This window comes from Canis lupus, chromosome 26, assembly GCF_003254725.2.
Source record: "Canis lupus dingo isolate Sandy chromosome 26, ASM325472v2, whole genome shotgun sequence".
Taxonomy (NCBI): Eukaryota; Metazoa; Chordata; class Mammalia; order Carnivora; family Canidae; genus Canis; species Canis lupus.
The window spans coordinates 17,598,383-17,609,423 of NC_064268.1; the positions used below are offsets into that span (position 1 = coordinate 17,598,383).

Genomic DNA, 11,041 nt, shown 5'->3' on the forward strand with positions numbered 1-11,041 from the left:
GGACAGGATGCTGTGCAAAAAGGGCAGAAAACGCTGGGGACTGGGTGCAGGTCTCCTTCCCTCCCTGAGCTTGGACAGATGCCTTTCCTTGCTGGGGCTCACTTCCCTCATCTTTGAAATTAGTGACTGACTTGACTTAGGTTATGAGTGGTGGGTGGTTTAGCATCTCTGGTGCAAGCTTTGATTGACTGGTAGTGTCTGCCCGGGGACCTGTATAGAGAACTCTTGGGCGGGGTTCTCTCACTTATTGATGCCCGCCCCCCTCCAAGAATTGGAGAATTATGGTGAGTCAAGTGTCTTATCATCCTGGGGCTGAATTTCCCAATCCTGCTTCTGACTCAGAACTTATGAGGTTGGAGCCCAGGGATTCACATATTTTGACAAGCTGCCTAGGTGATTTTGTCACCAGCAGTTGGGTACCTACGGTCTGCAGGTTGGAGTTTGGGGACCATGAGAATAGCTTCCCAGCTCTGGGTTCTCCGAGTCTAGAATAGGCTGGAAAGGTAAGTTGGGGCAGAATTGGGCAGAGCCTCAAATACCGAGCCCAGGAGTGTGGGCTTGATTCTGGATCCCCATCCAGTTCCCCGTGAATCCCTGAGTGTTGCTGAAGAGAGAGTTAGGAGGAGAAAGTGCTTTCAGGGCAGAGGGTGGGGGCAGGCGCACTGGAGCCGGCCTGCCCGGATCCCACGTGGACCCTGAGCATCCTCATCCCACCTCCCCCAGAACCGCCACGAGATGCTGGCTGTGGAGCCCATCAATGAACTGCTGCGGGACAAGTGGCGCAAGTTCGGCGCCGTGTCCTTCTACATCAATGTGGTCTCCTATCTGTGTGCCATGGTCATCTTTACCCTCACCGCCTACTACCAGCCTCTGGAGGGCACCGTGAGTGGGCGGGAGGGGGCGGGAGCTGGGGCACAACTGGGTCCTCCTCCGGGGGTGCCCCCGGGAGGGACTGGAAAAGGCTTGGGAATGGGATGGGGAGGTGCCCCCAGCACCCAGGGGGAAGAGGATCCACAGGACCCAGATGGTTGGGCGGCGGTGGGGAACATCTAGATCCGGGCCCGGATGGTGGAGGGGCTGGGTGAGGACCTGCACACCATGTACCCCCCCAGCCCCCATACCCTTACCGCACCACCGTGGACTACCTGAGGCTGGCTGGCGAGATCATCACGCTCTTCACCGGGGTCCTGTTCTTCTTTACCAATGTGAGTGGCTGGCCCCCAACTGCACCCACCCTGCCCGTCCTCCTTCCCACCTTTCCTATTTCCCCCCTTCCACTCCCTTCTTCTGCCTCCTCCTCCAGGCCTCTACCCTCCTTCTCTGCTTTTTCTTCCTTCCCCAACAGAAAAGAGCCCATCATCTTGAGGCGCCTGGGTGGCTCAGTTGGTTAAGCATCTGCCTTCGGCTCAGGTCATGATCTTGGGGTCCTGGGATCGAGTCCCACGTCGGGCTTCCTGCTCAGTGGGGAGTCTGCTTCTCCCTCTCCCCCTGCCCCTCCACACTACCCCAGTCATGTTCTGTCTCTCTCAAATAAATAAAATCTTAAAAAGAAAAAGAAAAAACCCTTCATCTTGTCTTTGTATCATACTCTGCCTCCCTCTCTCCTCTCTCCTCCCCTTTGCGCTCCTGCCAACTCCACCCTTCTTACCTGCCTCCTCCCCTCTTCCAGATCAAAGACTTGTTCATGAAGAAATGCCCAGGAGTGAATTCTCTCTTCATTGATGGCTCCTTCCAACTACTCTAGTGAGTAGAGGTCCCCTCTAATGAATAAAGGTCCCCAGGCTGGCAGCTTCTGGGTGAGGAAGGTGGGATTGGGGCTGGGATATCATCTAGATTTGGGAGTGGGGTGGGAAGGTGACTCTATCAGGAGTGGATTCACACATCCTGGACAGCTGTAGCCCAAAGTCAGGACAAGGCCAATGTCAAGCAGTAGAGTCTTCTGGATAAAGTGAGATACTGGTTGCTGAAGAGTTATCACCATATACACCTTATATGGAAATAAGGTAACTTCTAATGCTGGTGATTGATTGCTAATGTCTGCCAGGAGTGCCATGTGAAGAACACATTTGTGTTTAGTGGGAAAGAGTGCTGTGCTTGATTGATGATGTCTGCTGGGGCACAGGATTAGTTGCCACATGTGTACTACATCTTTTCACTTTTTCTTAGAGAACAGTGAAATTCACTTAACCACAAGATCTCCACTCAACACACTTTCTCTAGCAATTCCAAAGAGCATCACTGTGGGATCCTGTGGGGCCTCAGAGCCATTACACATGCATTAGTTGCCACCTAATTGAGCATTCTGCTGAACAGAATGCTAGGGAACCCAGTGAATTCACTTTTGTTTCTCTTCTGGGGATCCAGAAGGCATCTGGGTGTTCTGGTCTCCTGGAGGGCTTGGGGGCATGTCTACTCCTCTGGGGCCTCACTGTCCTCTCTCCCCTCTGGACCCTCTCATGGCCTCTACTGCCCATAGCTTCATCTACTCCGTGTTAGTGATTGTCTCAGCGGCCCTCTACCTGGCGGGAATTGAAGCCTACCTGGCTGTCATGGTCTTTGCCTTGGTCCTGGGCTGGATGAATGCCCTCTACTTTACCCGTGGGTTGAAGCTGACAGGAACCTATAGCATCATGATCCAGAAGGTATGGGCCATGGAATGCTCTGGAATGTGTGTCCCTGGAGGGAGTCACACAGGCAATGTAGATGTGCAGCTTGCACATGTAGATGGTGCCCTCAGCCCAAAGGACCTGGGGCACTGTGAGGGCCACTGGCAGGGTCTGGATATCACTGGAGGTGGGAAGGGACAAGGGGGGAGGTCGGAACACTTGGGATGGAGAAGTCGGGAAAGCGAGAAACCATGCATCTCATCTTTGTCTCCATATTCCCACTGGGGTTTTTAGATCCTCTTCAAAGACCTTTTCCGCTTCCTTCTGGTCTACTTGCTCTTCATGATCGGCTATGCTTCAGGTGAGCTCTGGGTAGCCAGGGGAACTTGGTGGGGGTGGCGCCAGGACTGGAAGGGCAGCCGCGGTATGTGGAGGACAACAGTGAGCCTGTGCTAGGTTCTCCCCAGGTGCCAGGCACTGGGCTGAGTCCTGTCCCATCCCCGCCTCATTAATTGCCATCGATGGGACTGCGAAGTAAGTGCCTTCTTTTATTGTCCCCTTTCCAGGTAAGAAAACTGAGGCTTAGAAAAGTTAAATAACTTGCCTAAGTTCCTAAGCTAGGAATTGGTAAAACTGGTGTGTTAGCTATTATTGCTATTATTATTATTATAGCTATTATAATATATAATATTATAATAATATTATTATTATTATTCAGAAGCCATCCGAATTTAGGAGTTAAAACAACCACTATTTATTTATTTATTTATTTATTTATTTATTTATTTATTTATTATTTTAAAAAGATTTTATTTGAGAGAACGAGTGCAAGCACAAGTGGTGGGGAGGGGCAGAGGGAGAGGGAGAAGCAGGCTCCCCGCTGAGCAGGGAGTCCCGTTTAGAGCTCAATCCCAGGACCCCAGGATTATGACCTGAGCCAAAGGGAGAGGCTCAAGTGACCGAGCCACCCAGGTGCCCTGAATAACCTCTGTTTATTATTGCTCACAAATCTTGGGGTCAGCTGGGCAGTCGTGCTGACCCGGGCCAGGTTCGGCCCATTCCCATGAGCTCCTGTGTCTGCAGTTGCCTGTGGTTTGGCTGCTGGCTGGAGGGTCTAGTGAGGATGGCCTCGGTGGGGGTGACCTCACTCTCTTCCCCGTGGCCATCCATCCTCCAGTCAGCTTGGGCTTGTTCACATCATGGTCTGAGGGTTCTGAGAATGTAAGTGGAAGTGTTCAGGGTCACTGCCGGGCATCACTTCTGCTTCACTCTGTCGGCCAACACAAGTGACAGGCCAGCCTTGCTCAAAGGTGGTGAAATAGATTCTACCTCTTGATGGAAAGACGCACAAAGTCACATTGAAGGAATGTGGATGGAGGGAAGGGTGAATTTTAATACTTAATCTACCAGTTCAGGTCAATTCTGGCTGTCTCCAATATGCCTTCTCCATGATGTCATGATGCCAGCAGACCTCAGTGGCACAGGCCATGGGGCAAGGGTCAGGAATGGGGAAACTGACTGAGCCACTGGGCTGGTCCCCAAGAGGTGCGTGAGCTGCCATCAATGCCTGGCATCCAAAAGGGAGTGGCTATTTCAGGCTTCACCAGGCCATGTTCACATCTGAGGAGGTTGTTTTGGGGATGAGCACTGAAGCAGGAGTCTGATGGTGGTGATACTTTAACCCAGAGAGTCCCAAGGCTCTGCTTGGAATTTGGAGGAAGCTGAACTGTACCGTTAGCTGGGGATATAGGGACAGGACACAGCTGCCCCCTCCCAGGGTTTGGACTGGGAAGAACTAGACAGAGGGTCAAGGGTTCCATGATGTTTTGGGGTTCAGGTCCCAGAGTCAGCCCTACTGTGGTCCTAATTGTCGAAACTGAAGCAGACTCTTAGAGGTTAAATTAGCAACTGAGTGGTCAGCGTGCTCCAAGGCTTCTCCTGCTAAGGGTCACTAGATCCCTCTTCTGAGGCTGAGCTAACACAAACATGACACATGTGCATTTTGTGCCCATGGCACACATCACTAATGTATCACAGAGTGATTTTTTCTGATAGGTCCAGATAAGGTTAGATGAGGTCAAATAAGGTCTCAGAATCCTCAGTACACGTGTCAGCAGCTGCTACACACCTGAACAGCGATATCCTGTGGGTTGAAGTATGCTCGCCATAATCCCAGGACGAAGGCACCATGAGATTGTATGCCCTGCCGACCGAGGGGCTCAGCCTCCCTATGCTCCCTGCCCTGGACGGCGTAGGGGAAGTTGTTGCTGCTGAACCGTGTTGAGAAAGATCCTGAAGCTTCGTTTGGGCTCAGCGGGAAGGGATGAGGGGGCAAAGGCCTTGGCAGGCATGACTTCTAGAACAGTCAGGGCTGACCCTGGGTTTTAGCTTGCACCTTTCATCTGTGAAGGAAATAGGAGCATATTAGAGGGTCTGCCCCTGGGAATGCTGGGACCTCTACCAGCAATAGGCTAGATTAGGGTTTCCCAGCCTTGGCCCTGTTGACCCTTTGGGCCAGATAATGCTCTGTGGGCGCCGTCCTGTGCAAGGTCCTGTCCAGCAGCATCCCTGGCTTTTCCCCACTAAGTATCAGGAGCGCTGCCTCTCTGGTTGTGACAACTAAGCATCGCCAGACGTCCCCTAGGGGAAACGTGGCCCCTGGTTGAGAACCGCTGGACTAGATCCCAGGAACCTCTTCCTTGTTAGCAAGAGTTTGCATAAAGAGCAAAGGCTTTGGACATTTGGCTCAGCTCATATGCTGGGTGACCTGGGGCCAGTGCACTCCCCTCACCAAGCCTCAGCTGTCCCCTCTGTTGAATGAGAATGGTGCTCTCCACCTGTCAGTGCGTGTTGTCACTCAGCAAATGTCACCCTGTCCCTCCCACAGCCCTGGTGTCCCTTCTGAACCCATGTGCCAACATGAAGGTGTGCAGCGAGGACCACACCAACTGCACGGTGCCCACATACCCGTCCTGCCGTGACAGCGAGACATTCAGCACCTTCCTCCTGGACCTCTTCAAGCTGACCATCGGCATGGGTGACCTGGAGATGCTGAGCAGCACCAAGTACCCCGTGGTCTTCATCATCCTGCTCGTCACCTACATCATCCTCACCTTCGTGCTGCTCCTCAACATGCTCATCGCCCTCATGGGGGAGACAGTGGGCCAGGTCTCCAAGGAGAGCAAGCATATCTGGAAGCTGCAGGTGACGCCCTGGGACCCTCGTCCCCACCTCGCCAGCCACCAGCTTCTTCCAAAACAGGGAGACCTGACTCACTGCACCTCCTTGGCCCTCCGCTCAGGGCAAGCTATGCCATCTCCTTCTGACTGCATCCCTGTCGTAAAATGGACATTGGAGGCTGCCACCTGCTTCCCAGAACCGCCTAGTCCATTTCCAGGTGGCTTTGTGCCTGGCTGCCAGCAGTGGTCTCAGACTCACCTTGTGGTCCAGCCTGCTGTGTGCCAGTCCAGGCACAGTCAGCTGCACCTCGCACCACTGAGTGAGCTCCATTGGCACAGGGAACGCTCAGAGTGTCAGTATTTCAGCAGGAGCCCTGCAATAACCCCAAGGGCAGCTTCTGAGCTTCCCCACAGCCCAAGAGACAGGGCTGGCATAGATGCAGGCCACTGCTGTGCCGGGAAGTGACAGTGTCCCCATCGGAGGGGCTTTTTTACCAGCCCAGATGTAGCCAGGCTCCACTGCCCCTGAGAAGCCAACGTGGACATGGGCCTCATTGGCACAGGGGAGCTGCTCTCTCTATTTATAAAAGTTTTCTATGCAATTCTAGAAGGCAATGGCTCAGGGGGTCACAGCCCTCTCAAGCCCCGTGCAGCTCACAAACCTGGGCGTTCACAATAAACAGCGCTATCACTAGGCCAGGAACGTATCAGCCACATTTTCCTTGATTCAGTGCATTTCAAGGAAATGGTGCAATAAGAAAAAAAAAAAAGCCCCAAGACCATCCTCCCTGTTGTGGGTCTGGGGAAACACCTCGCTGCTCTTAATCTTTATGCATACCGCTTACTTCCTCAGGCCTCAGTTTCTCCACGGGGTGTAACTCATAAGATGCAAAGTGGCAACCTATGGACTGGGTTTGACCCGCAAAGATTTACGTTTTCTGTTTTGTCATATTTAAAAGAAGACGAATGCAGAATTTTAAAATCAAGAGATTTTCTGTAAAAGCCTGATTTCTGGCCTTTCTCAAAAGTTGGAAGCCTGGCACGGTGGGCCCACGTTCCTTTCCAGCAATGCCCTGGGGAGGATGAGAGGCAGCTGCTTGCTCCACCGGACTTGTGCTCCCTGGTTTGCCCCAGTCCTCAACCCTCCCTGGTGTTCCCAACACCAAGTGGTGACATAGTACATGTGTCACGGGGCCTGGGCTATGGCCTTCCTACCTCTGGTCCTGCTTCACTCATTTGTGCTCCTGCCGGACCCCGTGCGTATCTGAATATAGGACCCTGCTTCCGGAGAGGTGGGGTGCGCATCATTTCTGCCATGGGGGCAGCAGGTGCTGGTGGGGGGAGGCTCACCAATCCTGCCCTCTGTCCCTCCCTGCAGTGGGCCACCACCATCCTGGACATCGAGCGGTCCTTCCCCGTGTTCCTGAGGAAGGCCTTCCGCTCTGGCGAGATGGTGACTGTGGGAAAGAGCTCGGACGGCACTCCAGACCGCAGGTGGTGCTTCAGGTGAGGCGGGGCAGGTGGGGCGGAACCATCCTGTGGGGCTCGAGTCTCCTGACCTTTTCTACCCACCGCAACTTCTTGAGCCACTGAGGCCCAATGGGTCCCACTGGAGTTCAGGTCTTTGGAGTGATCTTGGGTAAGACGGTTTCCTTCCCAGCCTGAGTTTCTTCAGTGGATCATAGCACCACCCCCCAAGCAAGCTGTGTGGATTTGATCGAAGGACTTGGGCCATTGCCCAGATGCTCAGGGAGTGCCCGCTTCTTAGGGAAACCCCTGGGTGAATATTTTCATAGAGTACCTAGAGTACAACTGTCATGTTTGGAGTCAGGCAAAGCCAGTTTCCTCATCTGTGATGTGGGGAAAGTGATTGCACCCACCTCATAGGCCAGCCGGTTGGTCCTGTTCAGTTTCCTGACTCTAATTTGTCAGCTTTGTGTCCTTGCATGAACAGTGTGAAATGAGCCTGGGTTTTTGCATCTGTAAAAGTGGAACAGTGAATGTACCTTCCATGCTGGGTCATGATGTGTAGAAATGGCTCTGACTATGGGGGTCAAATGAAAACAACAAAAAATAATTTTACAGGCGCCTGGGAGGCTCAGTGGTTGAGTGTCTGCCTTTGGCTCAGGTCATGATCCCAGAGTCCTGAGATCGAGTCCCACATTGGGCTCCCCACAGGAAGCCTGCTTCTCCCTCTGACTGTCTCTGCCTCACTCTGTGTGTTTCTCATGAATAAATAAATAAGATCTTTTTAGAAAAATAATTTTACAAGGGGGAAATTAAATCGAGCCAGTTTGGGCCCAAGAAGCTGCCACCACTTTTGCCAGGGTGTCCCATAAATACGAGGAGAGGGTGTCAAGAGGCAGGGTGGCCATTGCAGGTGAACAGATAAGCAAAACTCATGCGTCCATCATAAAAAGGACTGAAGTCCTGATGCATGCTTCAGCGTGGATGAGCCTTGAAATGCTGTGTGAAAGCAGCCACATGCAAAAGGCCGCACAGTATAGGATTCCATTTCTGCGAGATGTCCAGGATAGGCAAATCCACATAGCAGAAAGAACACAGATTACGGGGGGGCTGGCAGGAGGGGTAGTGGGACTTACTGTATGATGGGTACAAAATTTCTGTTTGGGGTGATGGTAAATATTGGGAATAGTTAGCGGTGATGGTGACAAGACACGAGGTGGGGGGAATATATTTATTCCAGTAAATCGTATACTTAAAAATGGTTAAAATGGCAAATTTTATGTTATGTGTATTTTATCAGAATTTTTAGGCAAAGGAGGAGGAAGGGGGGCTGGAGCAGGGAGGCTGCCTGGGGGTGAGGAAGGGGTGCTATCTGGGTGGTGGCTCTCCCTGACCCTTATGTCTGCTGTGGCCCTGCCAGGGTGGACGAGGTGAACTGGTCTCACTGGAACCAGAACTTGGGCATCATTAATGAGGACCCAGGCAAGAGCGAGAACTACCAGTACTATGGCTTCTCACACACCGTGGGCCGCCTCCGGAGGGGTGAGTGAAGCGGAGGTGGGGAGTATAGTGAGGGAGATCCAGAGGTGCAGAGGGGGAGCCCTGGTTATGCTGGTCTCTGATTTGCTTTGAGCAGTCCTATCCTCTTCCAGTCTTCCAGAGACTCACTGGTCCTGTCTGTAGAACGGGAGGGCCCGATGGGCTGGCCAGTGAGTTTTGGCCTTTGCTGCTCGTGAGCGTCTGGGGCTCCCTTCCCCTACACTGGGTACATGAGACACAGTGGACAGGACGCAGGCACTCAGGCATTCTGACCTGGGCTTGAATTCCGTTTACTCCTTGGTGCTCCTGGGTTTGGTGCCTAGACCTCTCTGAGCCCCAGTTTCCACCTTTGTAAAATAAGGGTGATAGTCCTCCCCCTTTAGGTCACTGTGGAGTGCTGAGTACATAGTAGGCACGCACTACATGTGTACCTCCTCCACCCGCCCTCACACCTCCCTGCCATGCTCACGACAGATCGCTGGTCCTCGGTGGTTCCGCGCGTGGTGGAGCTGAACAAGAACTCGAACCCGGACGAGGTGGTGGTGCCTCTGGACAACATGGGGAACCCCAGCTGCGATGGCCACCAGCAGAGTTACCCCCCAAAGTGGAGGACTGACGATGCTCCCCTCTAGGGGCTGCGATGGGACAGGGTCTCTGGTCTGCAGCCCAAGCTCATCCCTCCACCTGCCTGTTTCTACTCCACCTGCACTTCAGCAATGCCTCCCTGGGTGTCCTCCACATGCTCCTTTGACCTCCAGAGGCGAGGGCCAGACGGAGATGAAGGGGAGGCCCCAGGACCCTCTGGTCCCCAGGCCCTTGCCCTCAGCTCCACCTCCCCACCGGGGGTGTGAGGCTGCTGACTGCCCGTCTCACTCCCATGGAGTCACTAAGCCAATGCCAGGGCCTCTCTGCCCGCAGGGGCTCAGACCCCTGCCTCTCCATTATTTATTTGCTCTGCTCTCAGGAAAGTGGTGTGGTCCTCGCCCCCAAAAGGAACCTGGCAAAGGCCTGAGGACGCCATTCCAGGTCACTGCTGGCCAACGCCCAGCCCCAGCCTATGCCCTAGGCTGCACACAGCACCCCAAGCAGCAGTGTAGTGGCTTTGCTGAGGGGCCGGGGCCCTTGGGGTGGGGCCATGCCTTCAGTGTGTTCTGTAAAGGGTCTGGGATTTGTCGGTGCCAAATAAATGTTCATTCACTGATGGTGAAGGTGGTAGGAATGATGGTGAGTGGTAATGGCTATGGGGATAACAGTGGGAGATGGGGGAGCTCAGAAATGCTGGTGGGGGCCAGGGATGAGAATGAGGAGCCGTGGTAGTGACAAAGGTGGTATTTTTTTTTTTTTTTTTTACAAAGGTGGTATTTAGGGTAATGGTTGGAGGCCAGACTCAGGGTGGCAGTGGTGGTGTGAGCTTAAGAGATGTGGATGAGCTTAGAGTGGAGGGAAAATATAGAGTTGAAGGGAATAAGGGAAAAGTAATGTTGGTTGGATGGGGGAGTAATGCCAGGGGTAGCATTAGCGGGGGGAAGAGTAGTGTTAGTAGGGAGGAGAGAGTGTAGGTGTGGGGAGCATCATTTTGGAGGGAAAGAGTAATGTTGGTGGGAATGAATAATGGTGGGGAGCGTAATATTGGTGGGAAAGAGTAATGTTGTGGGGAGAGTAAGATTCTGGGAAAGAGTAATATTGCTGAGGAGAGTATTAGTGGAAAGTACTATTGGTAGGGAAAGAGTGCAGGTGGATGGAATAATGGTGGGGAGAGAGTAATATTGGTGGAAAGAGTAATGTTGGTGGGGGAGAGTAAGATTGGTGAGAGGAGAGTAATACTGGTGTGGAAGATTTATGTTGGTGAGAAAAGTAATGATGAGAAAGTAATATTGGTGAGAAAAAAGTAATGTCGAGGAGAGTAATATTGATTGAAAAAGTAATGGTGGGAGGAGAGTAATGCTTGTAGGTGGACTGATGGTGAGAGGAGAGTAATGGTGGGGGAAGAGTAATGCAGGAGGGCAGAGTAATATTGGCAGGATGAGTAATGTTGGTGGGGGGAGAGTATTGCTGGTGTGGTAGACTAATGGCTGGAGGAGAGTAATGGCGGGGGGAGAGTAATGTTCGTGGGGGAGAGTATTGCTGGTGGGGCAGAGTAATGGCGGGGGGAGAGTAATGGCGGGGGGAAGAGTAATGTTGGTGGAGGAGAGTAATGGTGGGGCAGAGTAATGGCGGGAGGAGAGTATTGGCGGGGGGGGGAGAGTAATG

The 11,041-nt window shown here is 52.8% G+C and overlaps 1 protein-coding gene across 6 annotated transcripts in view; it reads left to right on the forward strand.

Moving 5' to 3' along the window:
- TRPV4 (transient receptor potential cation channel subfamily V member 4) overlaps positions 1–9,999 on the forward strand; it is a 36,681-nt gene extending 26,682 nt beyond the window's left edge. For all 6 annotated transcript variants that reach the window (XM_049101811.1, XM_049101812.1, XM_049101809.1 and 3 more), the window contains 9 exons: positions 724–882; positions 1,113–1,205; positions 1,670–1,743; positions 2,477–2,642; positions 2,901–2,967; positions 5,494–5,810; positions 7,164–7,291; positions 8,673–8,794; positions 9,266–9,999. In XM_049101811.1, coding sequence (XP_048957768.1) covers positions 724–882; positions 1,113–1,205; positions 1,670–1,743; positions 2,477–2,642; positions 2,901–2,967; positions 5,494–5,810; positions 7,164–7,291; positions 8,673–8,794; positions 9,266–9,423 — 1,284 coding nt within the window. In that variant the 3' untranslated portion in view covers positions 9,424–9,999. The remainder of the gene's footprint in view (positions 1–723; positions 883–1,112; positions 1,206–1,669; positions 1,744–2,476; positions 2,643–2,900; positions 2,968–5,493; positions 5,811–7,163; positions 7,292–8,672; positions 8,795–9,265) is intronic.
- Positions 10,000–11,041: the final 1,042 nt, after the last annotated feature.